This window comes from Mauremys reevesii, linkage group 1 (assembly GCF_016161935.1).
Source record: "Mauremys reevesii isolate NIE-2019 linkage group 1, ASM1616193v1, whole genome shotgun sequence".
Lineage (NCBI taxonomy): Eukaryota > Metazoa > Chordata > Testudines > Geoemydidae > Mauremys > Mauremys reevesii.
In genome coordinates this window covers 340,797,105-340,822,937 of record NC_052623.1, presented here as the reverse complement: position 1 = coordinate 340,822,937, position 25,833 = coordinate 340,797,105, and the positions used below count along the sequence as shown (strand labels likewise).

At 40.8% G+C, this 25,833-nt stretch overlaps 1 protein-coding gene across 2 annotated transcripts in view; it reads left to right on the top strand.

Moving 5' to 3' along the window:
• PCLO (piccolo presynaptic cytomatrix protein) overlaps positions 1–25,833 on the top strand; it is a 519,980-nt gene that overhangs the window by 216,848 nt on the left and 277,299 nt on the right. For both annotated transcript variants that reach the window (XM_039518832.1, XM_039518825.1), the window contains exon 4: positions 24,483–25,406. In XM_039518832.1, coding sequence (XP_039374766.1) covers positions 24,483–25,406 — 924 coding nt within the window. The remainder of the gene's footprint in view (positions 1–24,482; positions 25,407–25,833) is intronic.

The following is a 25,833-nucleotide window of genomic DNA, read 5'->3' as shown; positions in this document are numbered from 1 at the left end:
AAATAAATATTTGAGCATAGATCACAGCTTGTATTATTTAATATGCTTTTAAATGGCTGCACTCAAAAGAAGTGTGATCAGCATCTTGGATTCTCTGTGTGGTAGGATTTTATGGGTTGTTCCTGACTATGCAAAGTCTGACACATATCTGCATGGAGTAGACTCATAGACTGTAAGGCCAGAAGGGACCACCATCTAGTCTAACCTCCTGCACATTGCAGGCCACAGAACTTCACCCACCCACTCCTGTAATAGACCCATAACCTCTGGCTGAACTACTGAAATCATCAAATCATTATTTAAAGACTTCAAGTTACAGTTAATCCACAATTTACATTAGTTAAACCTGCAAGTGACCCGTGCCCCATGCTGCAGAGGAAGGCAAAAAAAACCAAACAAACCCAGGGTCTCTGTCAATCTGACCTCGGGGAAAATTCCTTCCAAATATGGCGATCAGTTAGACCCTGAGCATGTGGGCAAGACCCACCAGACCAACACCTAGGAAAGAATTCTGTGTAGTAACTTAGAAACCCCCCATCTATTGTCCCATCTCCAGCTGTTGGGGATTTTTGCTACTGGCAGTCGCTGATGGGCCACATGCCACTGTATTCAGTCCCATCGTACCATTGTACTAAGTGGAATCTCCTTCCTTAGAGGTTTTAAAGGTCAGGCTTGAAAAAGCCCTGGATGGGATGATTTAGTTGGGGATTGGTCCTGCTTTGAGCAGGAGGTTGGACTAGATGACCTCCTGAGGTCCCTTCCAACCCTGATATTCTATGATTCTGTGATTCCCTCCATACACTTATCAAGTGCCGTCTTGAAGGCAGTTAGGTTTTTTGCCCCCACTGATCCATTTGGAAGGCTGTTCCAGAACTTCATTCCTCTGATGGTTAGAAACCTTTACCTAATTATGAGCCTACACTTGTTGATGGTCACTTGATATCCGTTTGTTCTTGTGTTAACATTGGCACTTAACTTAAATAAATCCTCTCCATACCTGTTATTTATTCCTCTGATGTATTTATAGAGAGAAATCGTATCTCCCTCAGCCTTCATTTGCTTAAGCTAAACAAGCTCTTTGAGTCTTTCCATTCCTTTGATCATCCTTGTAACCCTTCTCTGCAACTATTCCAGTTTGAGTTCATCTTTCTTAAACATGGAAGAACAGAATTGCACATAATATTCCAGATGAGGTCTTACCAGTGACTTGTATAATGATATTAACACTTCCCTATCTCTACCAAAGATATCTCACCTGATGCATCCTAGGATTGCATTAGCCTGTTTCACAGCCACATCACATTGGCATCTTAGTCATCCTGTGATCAACCAGTACACCTGTGTCTTTCTCTTCATGTGTCATTTCCAACTGATAAGTCCCCAGCTTATAGCAAAAATTCTTGTTGTTAGTCCCTAAGTGCATGACTTTGCACTATTAAATTTCATCCCATTTGCATTACTTCAGTTTTCAAGGTTGTCCAGATCTTCCTGTATGATATTCCGGTCCTCCTCCGTATTGGCAATACCTCCTAACTTTGTATCACCCACAAATTTTATTAGCACACTCCCACTTTTTTTGGCAAGGTCATTAATAAAAATGTTAAATAAGATTGGTCCCAAGACTGATCCCTGAGGAACTCCACTAGTAACCTCCCTCCACCCTGACAGTTCATCTTTCAGTATGACCCATTTAACCAGTCTCCCCTTTAACCAGTTCCTTCAGTCTCCCCTTTAACCAGTTCCTTATCCACCTTCCAGTTCTCATATTAATCCTCATCTCCAATTTTACTAACAACTTCCCATGTGGAATTGTATCAAATGCCTTACTGAAATCCAGGTGTAGTAGATCTACTGCATTTCCTTTGTCTAAAATATTCAGTTATCTTCTCAGAGTAGTAGATCAGATTGGTCTGGCACAATCAGGAGCACTGCCAGCTTTTTTGGCACCCTAGGCGGCGGAAGGTCCCACCCCCAAAATACTGCCCCCGACAGAAGCGGCGGAAGGTCTCGCCCCCGAAATACCGCCGACGACCGGGGCGGCCGAAGATCCAGCCTCTGCGGTCGCCGCCCCCCAAATGTTAGCACCCTAGGCAACCGCCTAGGTCGCCTAATGGGTTGCACCAGCCCTGGGCACGATCTCGCTTTTGTAAAACCATGTTGTATTATGTCCCAATTACCATTTACCTCTATATCCTTAACTACTTTCTCTTTCAAAATTTGTTCTAAAATGCTACATTACAACTGAGATTAAACTAATGGGCCTGTAGTTTCCCAGATCACACATATTCCCTTTTTAAAAAATAGATACTAAATGAGCAATTCTCCAGTCATAGGGTATGACCCCAAAGTTTACAGATTCATTAATAATCCTTGCTAGTGGGCTTGCTTGTTTCTTTAATATATTCTTGGACTGAGATTATCTGGGACTCCTGATTTAGTCCCATTAAGCTGTTTAAGTTTGATTTCCACCTCAGATGCGGTAATTCCTACTTCCATATCCTCATTTCCATTAACCACCCTGTCACTATCCCCAAGCTCCTCATTACCCTTATGAAAAACTGAGGCAAAATAACACTTTACTTATTTACTTTATTAATTTTATATAGCAGCAGCCAGAACATCAGGAAATGGTTATATTTGGTCCTTTTATTATAGTTCTAAATTCTAGTTAATATTTTTGGACCTGATTCTTCTTTACTACAACTGTTTCACACTGGTGTAATGTTGCTGATTTCCGTGGAACTCCTGCTGACTTATACTGAGAGGAGGCTCAAGTACACTGACTTCAGTAGAATTAGTCCTAATTTACACTACTATAAGTGAGGTCTGAATCAGGCCCTTCATTTATAGATTTGACCTTAATATTCCTAGTTGAAGGTATATTTGTTTCTTGTGCATCTCCGTGAGTCTAGGCAATTACTTCAGCATGTGCATGGTTATACTCATGATACCTGGTGAAAATCAACTCATAGTTTATTGCATATGATTGTCAGACTCTATAAGATTTATTTTCACATTAGAGATCAAGAAAACATCTGCTTTTAGCCAAGCTGTAGCATTACAGTATGGTCTGCCCTTAAACAGATTACAAGCACATTTCAACAAGAGAAATTGGAAAGGCGTTTCAATGATTGCTGGCTTGAAGTTTTCACAAGGAAAAGTTTCATTTTAATCTATTCATGTAAATGGTTCAGTCATATAAATTGCTAAATTATAGCAGCATCCAGTAATGTCATCTTAGTTTGTTCCTGTCACAGGAACACTGAGATAAAAATGCAGCTGTGGGGCCAGATTCTGCTTCTGGATTCATATTAGCAGCTCCCATTGATTTAATTTGAGAAAGAGATGGACATTCCCATATAAAGCACATGTATTTGTTATAAATGTGTGTTCAACAATTAACTAAACACATTTATATTGACCCACTAAATCTTTGCACAATGTGCAGTAAGGTGCCTAGTGCTTAGCTCTGACTCTGGGCCTGCATTTCTCAAAACCAGCCATTGTTTGGGTGAGGCTAGCCCTGAGCTGAGAGAGTGGATGGCAGCCATTATTCTACCCCTGTCAACTCAACCATTGCCTCCCTCCCTCACCCGCTTCAAGGCCCAAAAGCTGTAGCCTAAAGAAATGAACACACCTCTATCTCACTGCAGCAGCTGAAGGAAGGAAGGTGTCATCCAGAAGTACTAGAGGGGAGGCAGGAAAGTGTATTGTGTGCAAAGTCTGGCTTACTCCAGCCTGGAGTAACAGCACCGTATTTATTTACTTTATTAATTTTATAACCTGTCTATTGCCATGGCAGTTGCAAGCACATCAGGAAGTGGCAACTCTTATTATAGTTCTAGTTAATGAGTAACATTTTCCAGAGCTCATAAGTGACTTTCCTACATTTTCACCTGGTTACTAGATAATGAGGTATGTCTGCTGGGGATAAAACTATCCTTTACACTACTAATCACTGCTCCTATCTCTTTCCATATAAAAATATATCTCCTGGGAAAGTATTCGGATACCAATCATATGAAACAAAGAATAAAAATGAAATACAAAATAATACTAAGTGGCTGACATTTAGTTGGTAACCCAAGTGACAAAATGAGATCATCTACAGTGACCCTGATTAGCATGAGTCCCAAATTAAAGAACTTGAATTGGGAAACTGAAATCAGTGGATGAGCTCCGTGCTTTTGAAAATTAGATCACTTATTTAAGTGTCAAACTATGGGCTTAAGACTTAACTTCAGACCCTCATTTTTAAAAATCTTGTCTTTGATCTTCAGGTCATGCTACCCGTAGACACCCTGAACAAGATGCACAACTCTCATCTAGCACTATTTTTGGGTGAAAAGAGCTCCCTCCCTTCTGCCAAGAGCAGATACAGAGTTTCAAAGTGAATGGGAAAAAGTGGGGGGGGGGAGTGAAATGTCTTCGGGTTCTCCCCTGGTAAGGTGGGACTCTACATCATTCCCAATGCAGGGTCATGCTTTAAACACTCAGTTGGGCCTTAAACAAGTTGCTTGTGCTGCAGAACAAATACATTATTTAATAAATATTTCAATTCTCCACTATAGCAACTCATTTTGGGTCTGGGTTTGGCACCCTCACTCACATGAAGTAGTATCTTAGTGCCCAAGTAAGGCCCAGTGAATTCAGAAGGATTACTCATGCAGTAAGGTACCACTCAGCATGAGTAAGTGCCACAAAAATGGGCCCTTAATCAGTTTTAGCATTGGTTCTAATTATGCAAAACATATCATTGAAATTTACTATATAGGCCAATTTGAGGATAATCATCCTAGTTGGAATGTTTCATTGGTACAAAAACAGTGACTTTCTGGAATAGTGATATGTAGTAGTGATCTCTGTAATTTGAGCAAGGATTTCCCAAGGAAACCAGGTTTGGGTTTTGTAAAGATGGTTCAGATCCAGCTTCCATTAATCTGATCTACCAAGTTTCAGATAAAAAGTTCTAGTTGTGATCGGTCCTTAAATTTCAGATTCCGAGATGTGACAAGAATCCATTAATTGTTGTGGTCCCTGGATTATTAAAAGCAGACTTCTTGTTGAGCTATACAAATTGCACTCCAGTTTGAGAACTTTATTAATTATTATTATTATCTATTAATGTACTTGTATTACTATAATGCCAAGAAGCCCTGCTTATGAATCAGGACGTCATTGTGCTAGGTGCTGTACAAACACAGAACAAAAAATGGCCCTTGCCCCAAAGAGCTTACAAGAGATAGCAGATGGATACAGATAAATGATGATAGAGTACATGTAAATAATGGTCATCATAATAGGCAGTGGTCTCAGCACACAAGTAGCCCAACTGTGGTCAAGAAGAAATTAGAGAGACAGGCTGAGGTTTTAATTTGGACAGAAGGAGGCAGGTGTGGAGTACAGAGGTATCTCTGTGAGTCATCAGCATAGATATGGTAATTTGTGAATTTGTGTTTGCAGATGAGATTATCAGAGATAAGGTGTAGAGATAGAAGAGAAGGTGGACCAAGACCTGTAGAAAGTTGGAGGATGTAATGGGAGGATCCTCCAGAGGAGATGCTGAAGGACTGATTAGAGAGGTAGGAAGAAAACCAGGAGAGGAAAGAATCACAGAAACCAATAGAGGACAAGATTTCAAGAAAAGAAGCATGGTCAGTGTGTCAAAGGTGGCTGACAGGTCAAAGAGGAGGCTAAGGATAGAGACCTGATTCTAAGCTTTTTCTAGGAAGAGGACTTTGATGAGCGTGCTTTCAGCAGAGTGTAAGGGGTGGAAGCCAGATTGCAGAGGGCCTAGTATGGAATTGGAGGGGAGGAACTCTGGATACCAATCGTAGCTAGCAAATTCAGTGAGTTTAGAGATGAAAAGGAAATGGGGTGGTAGGTAAGAGGCAAGTAGGGTGCATTTTTTTAAGATGGAAGAGAATCATAGAATATCAGGGTGGGAAGGGACCTCAGGAGGTCATCTAGTCCAACCCCCTGCTCAAAGCAGGACCAAACCCCAACTAAATCATGCCAGCCAGGGCTTTGTCAAGCCTGACCTTAAAAACCTCTATGGAAGAAGATTTCACCACCTCCCTAGGTAACTCATTCCAGTACTTCACCACCCTCCTAGTAAAAAAGTTTTTCCTAATATCCAACCTAAACCTCCCTCACTGCAACTTGAGACCATTACTCCTTGTTCTGTCATCTGCTACCACTGAGAACAGTCTAGATCCATCCTCTTTGGAACCCCCATTTCAGGTAGTTGAAAGCAGCTATCAAATCCCCCCCTCATTCTTCTCTTCTGCAGACTAAATAATCCCAGTTCCCTCAACCTCTCCTCATAAGTCATGTGCTCCAGCCCCCCATCTGCAAGCTTGCTGAGGGTGCAGTCCACACCATCCTCCAAAATTGTTAATGAAGATATTGCACAAAACCGGCCCCCAGGACCGACCCTTGGAGCACTCCTCCTGATACCAGCTGCCAACTAGACATGGAGCCATTGATCACTACCCGTTGCGCCCGACGATCTAGGCAGCTTTCTAGACACCTTATAGTCCAACTAAAGCATGATTGTATTTTGAGGGGAAAGAGCTATCAGCCAGTGAGAAGTTAAGGAGAAGAGTGAGGGAAAGGGTGAGAATGGTCTCAGGGGACATCAGGAGATGGTATAGGATGGGGTCAATGGGGCAAGTGGAGAGGTTAGAGGAGATGAGTGAATAAGAAATGTTCTTTTAGACTTCCCATAAGTGGTCAAGCACTGAACCAAAACGTTATGCAGATTGTGAGCTCTTCAGAGCAGGGCAACTCTTTGGTATTTTTGTGTCATGTATGGCACTGGACACTGTCAGCTCAGAACAAATAATAAATAATAATGATGCCTAGGACTGTTACTATCAAAGCACTGCCCTGGCCAGTTGGGTCCTGGGGTTTCCACTATCACTGCCACAAAAACAACCATTCTTTTAAATCTTTTTGTTGTAATAAAGAGTAAACATGGAAGGTTTGTGGCTATGAAACATATACAAAATAGCACGTGACTAGTTGAAAAAAGATTAAGGCAAGACTTTTTCTTGGACTTAGTGTAGTTTTTCCAGTTGGAATAATTCACTATACAATTATGACCTAGGAAATGAACACAACCTATGATATACTTATCCTATATGATCTAAATGATACAATTAAGCAGAACAATCCTACCCAAGCAAGTAAAAAATAATGCAGATGGAGGTCATATACTGCCATTTAATTAACCTAGTGTGGCATGTTCATTTGTCACAGACGCAAGTACTGCAAATGCTAATTGTTTCAGTCAGCTAATTGGGAAACTGTTTGAAAGAACCTGGGCAGGGTAATACCATAGCAACAACTGGTCATGTGACCATGTGGCTGTCAGATATGTGCATAAATATGATTTTTACCAGGCTAATATCTGCTTAGTCTGGAAGCAAATACTGAATGATGACCTTTTTTACTAAGCCAGGCAAGTGATGTCACAAGACAATTTGACAGAATGTACTGGGAAAGACCTTATGGGCTGAAAGACATAGCTTGGTATTCAGAATACCTGTCTGATGAAGTGCAAGAACATTAAAACCTGAACATCTGATTTTCAGGCATATTCTACTATATAATCTTTTTGGTGTATTATGTGGCAAAGTCTGCCCCCTGCATCTTCACATTCAGGGAGAAGAGTGTTGCCAACTTTTCAATGTTATCACGTATTTCCTGATATTTTTTGTTTAAAGATCCAGCTCCTCCTGTCATGTAATTAAGTGATTATCTCAGCTTTCGTTTAAAAAAAAAAGTGTCTAGCCCTCCTCGATGCAAAGAAAAGATTGAAAGACTCAAAAAACCCCACAGGCAAATAAAAAAAGGCACAAATGGTTTAATTTTTAAATGTTTATGATTTTTAATGTCAATTTCATGAATTTTGTCTGAGGTTGGCAATACTGGTTGTGTTAATAGTGGCAGAGTGGGAGACACTGGGATGGGTGGGGATAGATCCATTATCCCTGTGGTTCCCTTGGCCATTGTGTTTTGTGTAGTAGGTCACAGGAAAGGCAGGGTCTGCTGTAGCTTCGGGGCTGAAGGAGTGACTGCAGATTCTCAGGTACTGGAGAAGGATTCCTTACTGATGGTTGGCTTGGGACAGGATTAACTGCGGAGAGCAGTTTGACAACAACCAAGAGGAATACACTTGGTCAAAAGCTCAAATACTCTCTCACTCAAACCCTCATAATTAGAAACACTAAAAAAAACATTAAAAGGACAGTGAAATCATTAAATAAACAGCTAAACAAATACTGTAACCATTGTCAATAATAAGTCATCATACAGGAGCGGCAACATTTGTATGGAAAGGTAAATGTGTATATTTATTTACACTTGGTACTTGTAAAAGTAGGGTCCCAAAATCCTCTCCTGGTGCCATGATTTTCATGAAATGAGTGGGCCATCAAATAAAACATGTACTTATTCCATTAACCCTTGCAGTGGTTGGGAAATTAGAGAGATTTGTTTAAATATGTGAATACATGGTTTTAACCATATCATCACTAGAAAGTTGTCTGTTGAAAGGCTCCTCTCTAATGTGCCACAAAATGATTTATTTTTATTTCACACATTAGAACTTACAGCCCACAATATTTACCGTCTTACATGTAATGTGAATGCAGATGTTTGAGTTCAGTACTATTAATAATAATAATTTTGAACTGGAATATCAACCAGAGGCCAAAGTCAAGACCTGGAACCACAAATACGTGTTCCCTGCCTTAAAGAGTTTGTAGTCTAAGAATCCTCACACTGATAGCAAAGATGTGCTTCTTTCTGTGTGTCTCTTAAAATTCCAGCTGCTGGAGTCATGTGATTAAGTGATCATTTCATTGACATATCTCAGTTACGTTTTAGACATTTTTACATTCAGAATTTCCAGGACTGCATATAGGGTTTGATCCAAAGCCCATTGAAATCAGTAGGAGCCTTCTCACTGACTTCACTGGGCTTTGGATCAGGCCCTTAACACATTATACCCAGCTGTGCTGAGTCTGTCCCTTCCCTATGGGCAGCTCTACCACCGTAGCAAATAGGTAGTCACGTGAGGCAGCAAAACATTCAATAATCATCTGTGTGAGTGAATGTGAGCTGATGGGGGAAGCAATCTGCAACTTTATCTAAGACAGCAGGACTCCTAAAGCCAGCCCTGCCCATATCAGACCGGACCAGTGTTCATCTGTTAAAACAATGGATGCTGAAGTACTGAACCTATCATGTCCAGTTGAAATAATTGAAAATGAAAAGCCTGTGTTTCAGGATGGACCATTTAAACAAAGAACACTGCACTTAGGGCATGGATAAAGGCAAGTTTCTTATAATGTTCCATACTGAAAAAAAAATAAACTTATTAAGAATGGCCATACTGGGCCAGACCAAAGGTCCATATAGCTCAGTATCCTGTCTACCGACAGCGGCCAATGCCAGGTTCCCCAGAGGGAATGAACAGAACAGGTAATCATCAAGTCATCCATGCCCTGTCGCCCATTCCCAGTTTCTGGGCAAACAGAGGCTAGGGACAGCAACCCTGCCCATCCTGGCTAATAACCATTGATGGACCTATCCTCCTGGAATTTATTGACTTTTTTTTTAAACCCTGTTATAGTCTTGGCCTTCACAAGATCCTCTGGCAAGGAGTTCCACAGGTTGAGTGTGCATTGTGTGAAAAAATACATATTTTTGTTTATTCATGATGTGGTTGATAAAATTCATAATATATTTTAGTGTATAACCTCCACATCTGAAGGCATCTGGGATCCTTAACTGAAATAACTACAAAACAAATTACAGTATCTGCAGACATGATGCCTGTAAAAATGTCCAAGAGCCAGAAAACTAAATTATAACACCATAAACCCCACAAACCACAGAACTACTCCAGCCAAGAAACAAGATTTAAGCTGTGCTCTGAAGGTGCCACAGATGTACCTTTGGAATAACCCTGGAGGGAAATGACATTCCAGAGTTGAGGTCCCTCAGTGGAGTAGGTCTGCCTTGCTGTCCCCTTGCTTTATTCTGTAACCCACTCATTTCATGATCATGTGGGATGGTCAACAATTCCAACCTGGTCAATCTTAAAACCGCTGTGATGGGTTAAAGTGGCAGACAATCCTTCATACAGGGGCAGATTCTTTTTGCCCCAGTCTGCTCCCTCTGCCCTTCTTAGGCATGTCGTGTGGTGGGGGAGTCACTTGTATGCACCTATACCTCTTTACCTGCAACCCCTGGCTCAGGGCTGGAGAACAGAGACTTTCCAAGGGGACTGTAAACAGTGCGGCGCCTCACCGCTGTGGCGCCTCCTGCTGGTCGTCTCAGGGAATTAGCTCTTTTCCAGCCTGGGGGCCCTACGCAGGCTGGTATCCCGCTGCCACTTGGCCCCCCGTGTCCCTCCCAGGACCCGGTGCCCTTTGTCTTTGGGCACTGCTCCCTGGCAATGCTCCCACAATCTCAGTGTTTCCCCATCCAGGGGAACCCCCAACCCTCTATCCCTGCCTTGCCTCTGTCTTAGGCTACTGCCAGTCACCAACTAGCCCCCGTTCCTAGGGCAGACTGCAGTATAAGCCACTCATCACTGGCAAGGAGGGTTTGGCCATGCTGCCCCTTGCAACCCTCAGTACCCATTGGCCTTCAGCTAGGCTGCAGCCTGGGGCTCTCCAGGCTGGAGCCTCCCCAGCTCCTCTGCCTTTCCCCAGCCCAGCTCCACTTCAGGCACTCTGCTCAGGGTCCTGCAGCCAGGTCTATCTCCCTCTACAGCTATAAGAACCTGCCTCTGCTCCTGGCTTCCCTGGCCTTTATAGGGCCAGCTGGGTCTGTTTGAGGTATGGCTGCAGCTGAGCCTACTTTCCCTCATCAGCCCAGGCTTCTTGCCCCAGCCACAGCCCTCTCCTGGGCTGTTTCAAGCCCTGAAAGGCAGGAGCAGGTGTCTACCCCACTACAGGGACTATAAGCAGCTGGCACCGATTAGAGCAGCCCCCAGACTGCTCTAACTTGTTCAGAGCCAGAGCTGGGTAAAGATTCAGGAAACTATAGTCAACTTCTTGGCTGCCCTGGCACGGTATATAATGATGGCATACTACTTAAGCGTTTATATCTTAATAAAACAATGAGGAGTCTTTGTGGCACCTTAGACACTAACAAATGTATTTGGGCATAAGCTTTCGTGGGCTACAACCCACTTCATCAGATGCACTACTGTATTTTTCAATCCATGCATCTGATGAAGTAGCCCACGAAAGCTTATGCCCAAATAAATGTGTTAGTCTCTAAGGTGCCACAATGACTCCTTGCTGTTTTTGCTGATACAGACTAACATGGCTACCCCTCTAAATCTTAATAGTAAGTCCTTGGAGTGTTCTCACTGGATAAAAGGCTTTTGTTCATGGAGCCATGGCATTACCCTTTAGCAAGGGCCTTTTAAGGCAGTACTAAGTAGTAGAACAGTGTCTTACTGGGCCATTTCATATTCTTTGTAAACATAATGGTATTACTTGTTCATCTGTCCAGGTTCTTATACTATGTCCATTACTGTGGTATCCAAGAAGCAAGTACAAAAGCTGAAAAAATGTGTGTTATGTACAAATTTGGATAAAAACTTTACAATAACCATTAAGAATTTAGAAAAAAAAGTGGGTCCTGGTCAAGAGGCTTGTACATAGTAATTAGACTGGGTGTGGGGGAAGATCTCTGTACTAAATTTCAAGCTGACCTTTATACTTGGAACTAATCCCTGAACTAATCTGTAAGGCTGCTAATTCCCATTTCAGATTCCTCCTCAAGATGCATTCCTCCTGTCACACCTACAACGTATTGATCAACTAATGTTGGCTAGATTGATCTGCAGTCAAATTAGCTGATATTGTTTATATTTAAAAAAATAATAATTATCTTAAATGATCTGGAACAATCAAGTTGTGTGCCCTATGTAACTGCAATCTTACGGTCATTACTTTCATTCCTCCTGTTGTTTGTTACACACTTGTTTTATCTTCATTCAAATTAGATAGTACATTTTTGGGGGACAGAGACCATTTTTCCCTACCTGTTTGTGTAGTGCCTTGTCCAATGGAGTCTTGACTGGGCCAGTGTGCAACACCCAGTTATAAATAATACAAAGCCGTCCAAACAGATTTGTTCAATTTGACCCTATCGAGTAACAGTAAAGTAATTCTACCTACTCTGCATTTAACCTACAGGATTATAGATGCACTTTATTAATGAAAATTATTTTTTCTTAATGAGAGAAAGAGTAATCCAAAATACCTAGAGGAACTGAAGGCAAATAAAGTAAATCAAGAAAAAGTGTCTCTAAAAATGTCAAGCTAAACAAAGCCTTAATAAATGAATGAAAATGGGTTTTTTTTTGGAAGACTGCCTTTCCTTCAGCAAAACACCAATTGAATAGCATTCCCATAATCTAAGACGGGGAGTCTGGACTCTAGCCATATAGTACAATAGCTTCTACTTTTATTACTGCTTATTGGATGGTAAGATATTAAAAAGGTAAATCCCATTACGGCACCCTGCAGAAAGTTCATACACTGAATAGCAAAATCAAGCAGACTGCATGTTATGGTAACATCACATTTCTGTTCAAATAACATCATTGTCAGGGACAGTAGACTTAACGAGGCAAAAGGTTTTGTATTACTCAGGTAACACTGAAACTTTTCATTGCTGTTTACTTCTGTTTAAAACCACTGTAGAGCCAACACAGCCAAAAGAGAGTGAGCTGGATTCTGTTTTTTCCTGGGCTTCAGCAGATATGTTTACTGCATTGACTGAAGCCAGCGAGACTTAAGCGTATTGATAAGCCCTTAGCCGAACCGGAGGCTTAATGACAACTATGCAAACCCATTGTCCTCAGTGAGTGTGCATCTGATCAGGATATAGCAAACCATTCCGCTGATACTCAAGAAAAAAGAGAATCCACCTCACTCTATTTTAGCTGTTTGCAATGGTAACAGGAGTAAAAAGTATGAAAAGATATTTTTATCACTAAAGTCAGCAAATAGGACTCTGAATATTCATAGGGAACAGATCTGTAAAGGAAGAAGATGAAATTTTTCATAGTCATTTTTCAGAGTAAAACCGCAGCTTAACTGCAACTTTAAATAGAAAAAAAAAGTTTCATTTTAAAACTAAGGGCTTATTTACACATGGTGTTGTTCCTGATTAACCCCATGTGTGAACACTGTTATTCTGGAATAAGAATACCTTGTTTGAAAGCTATTGCACTTCAAACTCCTCCAACCCTATTTTAATCCAAACTTTCAAGTGTAGTCAAACCAGTAAGTCTGTTTATTTGGAAGCTGAAACAAGAGGGCTTGGTAGTCAGTACAGTTAAACAATGTGAATTTCTTCAGTGTTATTAACATGCTTGAGAATATTGTTAATCATGTTAAAACAGTGGAAAAACTACCTCCAAAAAGTACACTGGTTAAAATTGCTTTTGAGTCGTATGACTGCGCAATATTAATGTTAATACCAACGTTATATTTTTAAATGCAATTGACTCGTTACCTGTACTTTCTTAAAAAACAATCTCCAGAACCTGTATAGGCAAAAGAAAAGCAAACAGATTTTAATAGCAATGAAAGTATTTTACAGAGCATCTGAGAGCTCTTTTTTTTTTTAACTAAAATAAAGGGCTAATTTTTTTCTCACTTTTCATATATTATGGATATTTTTGTCTTCTTGCAATGAATGTGTGTTGCTTGATTATATAAGTAGCTTGTCTTTGCAAACATATTCATTGTATCTTATGTTTTAAAGTCAGTGATTTGGAGCAGTGATTTTTCAGTGATGCTGCCATGATTACTCTATGTTGCTCCTCTTCATGGTAATACTTTTTTTTTCTGGCAGAAGAATAAACATATGTTCCAGACATTCCAAGGAAACTTGCTAGGCTGATGTCTAGGTTAAACTACAGACATTTCTAGTCCAGAACAAACTGACAATCAGTTAACTCCATGTAAAAACGCTAGTATAGTCGTACCCTAGGCATTTAAAACTAGACTGGTTAAAGGGTCACTATAGACTCTAATAAAAATCCGACACTGGCAGGGAGATGGATTAGTTGACCTGATCAACATTTTCAACTTTAACTTTTCTGACACTGTGATACATGAATACATGAGCCTAGGAACTGCAGTGCCTAAGCTCTTGCGTGACTTGAAAAACAGACAATACATTAGTATTGAATGGCTAGATGTGTGTCCTTTCCACGGTGGTATTTGTATATAAGAAAGCTGAATAGGTATAACAGCTGCTTTTACTATGTTCAGCAGGACGGGATCATCAGATTCCCGATAAAACAGGAAAGAGCCGTGGAGTCGGAACACTGAGGCACATTAGTGTTGTTTATAATACTGATAACAACTACACCCAACTCAGTGATAAAAGGGTGTAAAGTCTTTAAGGAGTCGAAAGGAAGAAAGAGGAATTACCAAGTGAAGAGTGCTGAAGGAAGATGATGTCCATTTACCAAGTCATAATAAATGTGGGTTGACAGGCAAACTGAAAATATAGCCCTGGGGAAAAGCGTGTATTCAGGGCATGAGGTTAACCGAGGAAAAGACAAGGCTAAAACTCAGGCATATGACTTTATGGTACAGAATCTGATTGTACAGATTCTGACAGGGAATCAAGATCTGACATAAAAAGGATTTATAAACTTTATTGTGATGAGATACACACCTGGTTCTGAAAATGCGATTTGCATTTCAGAGGCTATTTAAAATTATGCAGTTTAGAAAAGGAATGTTACCCCTGCTTGTTCATTAGAGAATCCCAAGATCTGAGAACTGATCACTCGTTGAAAACATAACCAGAGACTGCGAGGAGAAAGATGAGGAGTCTTTAACCCATACTCACACGAGCAGTTCAGTTTGTTGTAGTGGAATCACTCACACGTGTAACAAATTCAGGTCTAGGTCCTTTACCTTTATGTCCTGAAGACAGACAGTTTAAAAAAAGCAGCAGTTTATCTCATCAGCATATTTTATTTTTTTTCTTCTTATGGGCTTGACAAATTGAGGCACAAAATGCAGACAGTCCCTGCCTTGGAGAGATTATAATATAAGCAAAACAGACACAGAATAGACAGCATGCACAGGAAAGACCAGAGGAGGGAGTGACTGGGTTGTTTTGTATTCTCATTTTGAATATATCAGTAACATTATTGAAATGCCTGACTCATTTCATGTGGGCAGGGCACAAGAACTGAGTCTTGATGAAGGATTGAAGTGGAGAGCGGATAGTGGGTTGATGAGTCAGAATTGGAAAGACGTAGGGGCAGCATATTGATGGTTGCAGGGGAAGCAGATAAGAGGGACTGGCATAATTGGCAAAGCAAGGAGTGGAAGTGACATGACAAGATATTAACACAGAGACGTAGACTGGATTGGAATTATGCAGGGATGAGGAGATAGGGATTTTTTTTGTAAATAAGAGGGAAAACATGAGAAGCAATTAGGGGGTATGGAGAGCACCTGGGCATGTGTTTTGTGTTTACATTGAGTCTCTTCAGTTTAATCCAAAATATAAGTGTGTGACCATTGACTTACGAGGAGAGGCTGAGGGAACTGGGGTTATTTAGTCTGCAGAAGAGAAGGGTGAGGGAGGATTTGATAGCAGCCTTCAACTACATGAAGGGGGGTTCCATAGAGGATGGAGCTAGGCTGTTCTCAGTGGTGGCAGATGACAGAAGAAGCAGCAATGGTTTCAGGTTGCAATGGGGGGAGGTCTAGGTTGGATATTCGGAAACACTATTTCACTAGGAGGGTGGTGAAGCACTGGAATGGGTTACCTAGGAAGGTAGTGGAATCTCCATCCTTAGAGGTTTTTAAGGCCCGGCTTGACAAAGCCCTGGCTGGGATGATTTAGTTGGTGTTGGTCCTGCTTTGAGCAGGGGATTGGACTAGATGACCTCCTGAGGACTCTTCCAACCCTAATATTCTATGATTCTATGATTGTGCATATTTTCAGATAGACATTTGCAACTCCCAGTATTTTCTACTAGGTCACCCTGCAAAAATAGGCCAAGTAGATTCTTAGTATTAAAAAACCTGCTACTTTTGATTAAAATTCATGAATGTTTTCAGTTGCACTTCAATAACATTACCGTAAAAGAGATTGCGTCCATTTAATATACTGGGCAATGTGCTCAGAAAGGACATCAGTCTAAGCTGTACATAGAACTCAATGAACTCTTGGATGAAATATTACAGAATCATGGTGTATTTTTACTTCATGGGTTTTTAATGAACATTTTTACGAATTTTATGCCAAATCAATACAGTTAAGGTTAGATTCTGATAGCTTTATTCATGTTTAAGTCATATCATACATCATGACCAGTCCCAGTGAAACAATTGAATTACTTGTGGAATAAAGTGCTACTCATTGTGGCTAAAGATATCAAAATCTGACCTGTATTTCTCCAGTGTTGCCATTTTTAGCAGTTTAAATTAAAATCTATGGCATTTGATCAAGTTATTTTGGAAGATAGAACCTTTACAAAACTCATGAGAAAGAGCAAGCATCAATGATATTGTGGGAGACTGTTCTCCATTTGCTATATATTAGTCATACTTTATCAGTATATATTATGTTTAGTTACTTATAAAACTGTAATGGTATTAATGGTCAAATGATTATTTTTGCATTGGTTTTATGCCCAAATTTGTTTCTGGCTGTGCTACTTTCATCTGGGATAATAAAAATCAATGCACGGTTTTTAGTGGTTCTAATATTACTCAGATCATTTTTGCAACATGAAATGACTAGACTGGACAGAGACTTTGTGAAACAAAGAGTGAAAATATTTTCAGAAAAACTTGGTTGTCTCTTATTTGTGTTCTTCATGAATAAAGAAGCGTCTTCATTCTTTGTACCTAATGCCTCCCAAAGAGAGAACCAGGACCAGACTATTCAATCTAGCGGGGAAAGCTATAACATTATCCAATGGCTGGAAGTTGAAGCTAGACAAACTCAGACTGGAAATAAGGTATAAACTTTTAAGAGCGAGACTATTGGAACAGTTTACCAAGGGTTGTAGTGTATTCTTCATCACTGACTACTTTTCAAAATCGAGTGGATGTTTTTTCTAAAAGCAATGCTCTAGGAATTATTTTTGGGGACGTTCTCTGGCCTGTGTTATACAGGAGATCTGACTATATGATCATAAAGGTCCCTTCTGATCTGGGAATCTAGGAATCTGCTTTTTCCCAGTTGTAAATCTCGGATCATTGATTAAGGTTTTAAACTGCCAGCACGCATCCAAGATAAAAAGAAAATTGTGATATAATTTGGCTATTTATTGAAAGATCAAATTTCTTTCAGAACTAATTATCAGGGGAGAAAGGAGGACAGTTAATGTGCTTTGAGTGCTGAGCAGCAGTGGCCTTGGAGCAGAAAAATAATTGATTAAAAAAAAAGCTTATGAGCATGGTTCAGTGCCCAGTGTAGTCTGTAAGATTCTTTCCATAGTTTTGAATGGACTTTGGATCAGGCTCTTAATTATCTTTGATCAGGACTGTACTTACAAGTATCATAAGCCCGCTTCCTCATGACTTGGCTGTTCCCAGGGCTTCTAACTATTCGACCTACCTCAGAGAGATGCTCAGGACCAGATTCTGCTGTCACTTACACCATTGCTAACCTAGAGTAATCCCACTGCGCTGGTTTCTTGTGTGAGTCAGTAGAATAGCTCTGCATCTCCACACAGAATGAAAAAACTTGACAGTTCCAAGGCTCAGTCCTGCAAGGCCCTCCGCACATGGCACAACGCCTGAAGTCAATGGGTGTTCAACGAGCATAGATCTTTCAGAATCATACCCAACATTATGGTGGGAGATGCTGAAGATATACATTCTGTAGAAACTAGGACTGTACTAAGCTCAGGAATATGCAACAAAAAGTGCCAATTGATTATTAATAGAGCTTTAGAATTTGCCGATTGACTGAAATCAAAATGTTGACAAAGTTCCACCAGAAACCACATAAGGGTCTGATAGTTTCTTGCCAGCTAGCCTGCCTGTCTCTAGGGCAGCCTGCCAGGCAGACTATCCCAGAGTCAAGGACCTTAGGCCTTCCAGGGTCCATGCTCCAGATGAGAGATTAGGGAGATTCCCAAACCTGAGCTGGCTTTTGTAGGTGACAAATCTGAGGAACTGTCACAGATTGAAGTGTCACTAGAGGAGGTTTTGGAATTAATTGATAAACTCAACATTAACAAGTCACCGGGACAGATGGCATTCACCCAAGAGTTCTGAAAGAACTCAAATGTGAAGTTGCGGAACTATTAACTAAGATTTGTAACCTGTCCTTTAAATCGGCTTCGGTACCCAATGACTGGAAGTTAGCTAATGTAACGCCAATATTTAAAAAGGGCTCTAGGGGTGATCCCAGCAATTACAGACCGGTAAGTCTAACGTTGGTACCGGGCAAATTAGTTGAAACAATAGTAAAGAATAAAATTGTCAGACACATAGGAAAACATAAACTCTTGAGCAATAGTCAACATGGTTTCTGTAAAGGGAAATCGTGTCTTACTAATCTATTAGAGTTCTTTGAAGGGGTCAACAAACATGTGGACAAGGGGGATCCGGTGGACATAGTGTACTTAGATTTCCAGAAAGCCTTTGACAAGGTCCCTCACCAAAGGCTCTTACGTAAATTAAGCTGTCCTGGGATAAAAGGAAAGGTCCTTTCATGGATTGAGAACTGGTTAAAGGACAGGGAACAAAGGGTAGGAATAAATGGTAAATTCTCAGAATGGAGAGGGGTAACTAGTGGTGTTCCCCAAGGGTCAGTCCTAGGACCAATCCTATTCAATTTATTCATAAATGATCTGGAGAAAGGGGTAAACAGTGAGGTGGCAAAGTTTGCAGATGATACTAAACTACTCAAGATAGTTAAGACCAAAGCAGATTGTGAAGAACTTCAAAAAGATCTCACAAAACTAAGTGATTGGGCAACAAAATGGCAAATGAAATTTAATGTGGATAAATGTAAAGTAATGCACATTGGAAAAAATAACCCCAACTATACATACAACATGATGGGGGCTAATTTAGCTACAACGAGTCAGGAAAAAGATCTTGGAGTTATCGTGGATAGTTCTCTGAAGATGTCCACGCAGTGTGCAGAGGCGGTCAAAAAAGCAAACAGGATGTTAGGAATCATTAAAAAGGAGATAGAGAATAAGACTGAGAATATATTATTTCCCTTATATAAATCCATGGTACGCCCACATCTCGAATACTGTGTACAGATGTGGTCTCCTCACCTCAAAAAAGATATTCTAGCACTAGAAAAGGTTCAGAAAAGAGCAACTAAAATGATTAGGGGTTTAGAGAGGGTCCCATATGAGGAAAGATTAAAGAGGCTAGGACTCTTCAGTTTGGAAAAGAGAAGACTAAGGGGGGACATGATAGAGGTATATAAAATCATGAGTGATGTTGAGAAAGTGGATAAGGAAAAGTTATTTACTTATTCCCATAATACAAGAACTAGGGGTCACCAAATGAAATTAATAGGCAGCAGGTTTAAAACAAATAAAAGGAAGTTCTTCTTCACGCAGCGCACAGTCAACTTGTGGAACTCCTTACCTGAGGAGGTTGTGAAGGCTAGGACTATAACAATGTTTAAAAGGGGACTGGATAAATTCATGGTGGATAAGTCCATAAATGGCTATTAGCCAGGATGGGTAAGAATGGTGTCCCTAGCCTCTGTTCGTCAGAGGATGGAGATGGATGGCAGGAGAGAGATCACTTGATCATTGCCTGTTAGGTTCACTCCCTCTAGGGCACCTGGCATTGGCCACTGTCGGTAGACAGATACTGGGCTAGATGGACCTTTGGTCTGACCCAGTACGGCCTTTCTTATGTTCTTATGAGCTAGCAGGAAACCAGGTAGGTTTCAAAACCAAATTGGAATGAAAGCAAATTTCAGCAAATTGAATTATCTCCACAGAGCAGTAAGCTTTAAGAACTTCTGTACCACATCAGCAACATATTGGATTATACTTCATACATAAATACAACTCATATGTTAATACTTTGGGATATTAGCAACAACAGCTTACTACCTTGAGGTGGAATACAGTAAACTTATTCATATGGAGTCTGAGTATAAAATAAATTTAGTACACATCAAGCATAATGTGAGGCCAAATCCTTAGCTGATATAAATCACATAGGTCTATTGACTTCAGTGGAACAACACCATTTTACACAAGCAGAGGATATAGCTGATGGAGGACTGCCAACCCCAAACGTTCCAAACTCGTGAGTCTGGCAGTGTAGTCGGGTGGCGGCCGGTCCTCCCCCTCTGGCTCGGAGGGAGGCCACCCTGCCCACTACGTCATTGGGATCTCAGCCTAGTATTGGGGAACTAGCAGTTTGGTGATAGTGTCCCAACTGGCCCTAATCTCCTCCTGCAGAGAAGGGCACACCCAGTAATCACTCAGCTCTGGGCTCTTGCAGCAGAGTCAGACTAAAACCCAGTAGTCAATTAGCCCTGGTCTCTTGATTCAGAGACAGGGCAAGCCCAGGGGTCAGATGTCCTAGTTTCGGCAGACAACCAACAAACCCAAGCCCTGGTGGTGGCAGGTGAGGCCTTGGCCTATTCCACCCGACCCCCAACCCAGGGCCCTAACAGTGTCAGAGTGGTCTGCCTCTGGGTCAGCAGGGCTCCCTACCGCAACACACTGGCCGTACTTGAGGCAGAGCTGCAGCCAGACGAAGGTTAGCTGCCCCTGCGCCACTTTCTCCCCTCCCCTTGGGGTGTATCTGGATTAGTGGGGCATCATCTGCCTCTTCTGGGTAGGTGTCCGTGGCATCACTGGGCTCAGCAGCGGGGAATGTCTGTCTCCCTCTGTGTCTCAGCCCCAACTGAGCGGGAGGCCCTGCCCTTTTTATTTCCTGTTTTGGTGTCGTACTTCCGGTGGGAGGAGTCAGGCAGTCCTGGCTCCACCCACGTGGGCAGGGAGGGTGGTTCTTCCCCCTCTGGCTCAGAAGGAGGCCACTCGGCCTCACTTCAAGGCCCAAAAATCATTAGATTGGCTTATTAATCATGAGATCAATTACAAAAATACATTCTGTTTCCTTTTATTTGTGTTCTGGTTTTGAGCCCTGTTACACTACACTGGGGTCACATTTTTATGCTTTTCTCCCCAACCATGCAGGCTAAAAATTTACCTTAAACATAAAAATACATCTGAGATTCTCACATATTCACATGCCTGTGGAATCTGAGTCTTTAAGAAAAACATGAATTATTGCAAAATCTCAGAATTAAAATCTTGAAAGATGGCAATAGAGCCTAAGGCTTGTTCAACTAAACTGATAGATCATTTGCCAGGATCATCTCGGTATATCTCATCTAATCAATCCCCTGGTGTTTGGGGGCCTTGGGGATTGGTGCACTGCAGTCTCTCCTATTTTCTGCCTGTGTTGTAGAATAGTTTAGTTTTCTGAGGACTCTAGTACTTTAGACTAATTTCAGTTGTTGGGTTTGTTGCAGGTGCTGGGTGGCATTGGTAACCTGTGATGTACAGGAGGTCAGACTAAATGATCTTCTGGTCCCTTCTTACCTTAAACTCTATGGCTTTATGACTCTAGGTAGTCCGCATTACTTTGGAGATGATCTTTCTTATTGTGTAAGACCACGGCAGCTGTTGGGCTTGGGTTAGCATCCCCTTGATTTAAAATGGAGGAGACTGTAATGGTGGGGGCCATTGACCCAAGTTCACTCAGGCAAAATAACCTCTTTATTCATACAGCTTGTTGCCTGAGGGGTTAGTGGAGAGCATTCTTTGGTTGCTTTTTGTTTAAGGAGAAAGTGTTGGAGTCTGCATTGGCACTGGGCCAAATTTTTATTTATTATTTATAGTGAGGGCAGGTCTACACTTAAAATGTTGCTGAAGCACTTTAGTGAAGATGCTCCTATGCTAACAGGAGAGCATAGTTAATCCACCTCCCTGAGAGGCAATAGCTGTGTCAATGGGAGAAGTTCTCCCGCTGACATAGTGCTGTTTACACAGGGGGTTAGGTTAGGTTGGTATAATGACCGTACACACCCCAGAGCAATGTAGTTACACCGATATAAGTCTGTACCGGAGACCTGACCATAAACTCACACATGCATTTGTACACACATTCTCTAATTTTGAGCTAAGGGCCTGATTCAGTGTCCACTGAAGTCAATTGGGGCTTTTCTTTTACTTTAAGTGGGTGTTGGATCAGGCTTCTATGTGACTGTCCTGATTAGCTCCTTATAGAAATCAATATAAGAAGCTACAGATGACTCAGTAAAGAGTTAGATCTTGCAGTCTTTATTGGGGAAAAATTACCAGTTATTTCAAATGCTTTATGTGCTTCTGGGTCAGTAACAATTACTAATACTCATGCGTATGGGGCATTGTAATGAAAAGTAAAATAATAGGTAGGTAAATGCAATTTTTAGACAAAATATGTGAACCATGCTAAAGTGCAGATATATTATTCCCTCCTTTTGAATGCTAGGAACATAATGGTCTATTTGCTGACAAAGAAGGTTACTTCTGTTTTAAATATTGAACAGTCCTTTCTTCATACTTTGTCATTGTGTTCGCAGTTTAGTTTTTATGAGTGTTTGATTCACACATAACACTCTTTTCATATGCAATTCTAATAAATAATTTATAATATTATTATTTGACATATTTTCTAAATCTATTTTGGCCTAGAGCCAGCAAGGTATTGGTGGAATGCTTAACATAATTCTGGTTATTATTCTTGGCCTTGTAAGACTTCATAAGCGGCCTGTAAGGACAGAAACAAAATGACAGGGCAATTGCTAGTTTTAATCTGTTTGACTTTCAGTTGCGACCATTCTCGAGTATGACAGAGCAAAATATAAAATGTACTGTGGGAAGAGAAGAAAAATACAAGGGCTGAGCACCTCATGTGAGGTGCTTGGTAGCTGAGACCAAGCTTTACAAAGGCATTTAGGTGCCAAAACATGTAGATAGGCACTTAGTGGTATTTACAAAAGTGCCGCAGTGAAATAGGCACCTATGTCTCATTGACTTTCAATGGCAGTTAGATGCCTAGCCATTTGGCACCCGTCTCTATCTTTGTGTGCCTCAATACCTTTGTAAATCTGACCCTGGGCACCTTGCAGAACTGGATGCACATTTTTCTTTTTTCTTCCCAGGTCAGTAACATAATCCCTTCCAGCTCTACCTGTGTGAGTGTATGATTAGCCTTTAAAGCCCTTTTTTCCCCCCCCAAGAATACTTCCATTCTAAAATTATCTGAAGCATATCTTTGATGTAGAAATTAAAGGGGTCTCTGTTCTTCAGCCACTGTTTTCTAACATATTATTACTATCACTGTTATTTCTCTGTTTATTATATTCTGTGTTTCCAGATAATACCCTCCGAGTGATAGGTGTTTCAACAGACACTAAGCCACTGGGTTGGCACTATGAAGAAAATAGGAGCTCCAGTCCAAATGTGGTAAAAGAAATTGAATCTATTAGGCCTTCCCCCATCTTGCTGAAAAGAACAAAAAGAAACACACAACAAAGGTTTCTGTAATTTACAGCAGAAGGATCTTAGTCCAATAATGGGGTTCATTAGCTGGCTCTGAATTAAAATTTCCAGGCTAACCCCTTCTCCAGAGGTTTCTTTCTTTTTTTTTTCATACTGTTTACTATGTCTCAGGTTCCCATTTGAAACCTGCTGCAACGATAGCCAAGTTCTGCTGAAAGCAATCTGACTCTTCTGTAGCCAGGCAACCACCACCATGAGTTTATACACAGGTGCCCATTTGCCATTTGTCCTTTTCCTCGTTTTCTGGGAAAGGTAGAAAGAGAGACAGACTGCAGCAATGATTTACCAAAGGAAGAAGAAAACAAAAGAAGGATGACCTATCTTTCATTCATATCCCATTGTCTCACACACACACTTTTATCACACAAAACTAGAAAATCCAGAATAGGGAAAAAGAACTAATCTCTATGGGAAAAACAGATAAACAAAAGTCCAAAGCAGTCCATTAAATAGACAGACCATCCTATTACAATGATGAACAAACATAGAGGAAGGTATTGTCTCAATGTGTGTAACAGGTTTTGATAGGTTTTAGATGTTGGGCATATGTGGGCAAGCTTTCTAGAAAAGAACAGCAGTATTTTGATAATGATAAAATTTTCAAGGGTATTTATGCCCTCCTGTTACTTTGGATACATTAAATTGTGCATGAAAATGTTGCATTCTGTGTGGTTTTGTGAGTCTTCCAGCAAAAGCTATCTATGGAAACCAGGAAAATAATTGTGTACAATGTGCATAGGATTGGTTTACAAGTACTGTAGTGACAACAATAACAGCCAAAAGCACAATATGATTTTACTTTCAAAAATATTTATTTTATTTAATGTTGTTTGTTATGTTATAGGTACAAGAATGGCTGTGCTTAAACTGCCAGAGACAAAGAGCAATATCAGGACAACTTGGGGATATGGGCAAAATGCCACCTCCAATGGCAGCCCCTTCACAGTCAGTATCCAAACCATCTGTTGTTCCTCAGAGCCAGCCTATGCCAGCCGAGTCAGATCGCTCTCAGAAAATTGCAGCATTGCCTGCCCAAATAGTGGAAAAATCAAAAGAAGAATCAGGAATTCAGAAGAAAGTTCCAAAGCTTCCGCAGGGAAAATTGGCAAAGACTCTTTCAGCTGATAAAATCCAGCAGGGGATTCAGAAGGAAGATCCAAAACTTCAACAGGGAAAATTGGCAAAGACGCTTTCCGCTGATAAAATCCACCAGGTGATTCCGAAGGAAGATCCAAAATTCCAGCTGGGGAAACTGGTTAAGTTACCATCAGCTGATAAAATCCAGCAAGGAATTCAGAAGGAAGCTCCAAAACTTCAGCAGGGGAAACTGGCAAGGAAACCCTCAGCTGATAAAATTCACCAGGGAATACATAAGGACGATCCAAAACATCAACAGGGGAAACTGGCAAAGACGTCGTCAGTGGATAAAATTCCTCCGGAGATAAGTTCAGATGTAAAGCAACTTATAAGCAAATTGGAAGAAGACAAAAAATGCGTACTCCCAGAAGAGAAACCATTCCTCCCAGAGGACAAAAAAGAGGACATCAAAGTTGAGACTAAAGGACAAGGTATCAAAGAGAAGTTAGAAGCCAAAGTACCTCCTGAGGAATTGCAGTTTAAGAAACAAGAGGAGATTAAGGAGGAAGATTTGACCACTGGGATTCCACAAATGCTATCCAAACATGAAAACATTCAGAAAGAAGAAACCCTAGCTCAAGTAGCACCTTTGCCAAGACCTGATCATGTGGAAACAGTGAAAGAAAAAACAGTAAGATTTTTTTTTCTTTTCCTTTTGCTACAGTAGGCAATAAAGGACCTGCTTCTGCAAACCCATACTTATGTGAGTGGTCCTTACTCTGAGAGCTGTTGCAATGACATGGGATGACTCTCACTGGTAAGGGTGATAACTCCTGTCAGTAAGGATTTGCACAACAGGGCTCATAGTGTCCTTGTGCGGGTTTTCATTTGAGGTTGCATAATTTTCAGTCTCTACAGTTCAGAACTGAGACTAAACCAAAATTGCTTTTTTGAAGTCAGATTCAAACCTTTCTCTTATTTTAATGGCTGTTGTAGATTACTTTAGGCTTTTGTTCAGTTTTAATCATTGAAGCTGATACACATATTTCATAGATCTCAATCCTTGGGAGAACCAAGCTGCAACAATGTTTCACTCTGTTAATGACTGTTTTCACTGG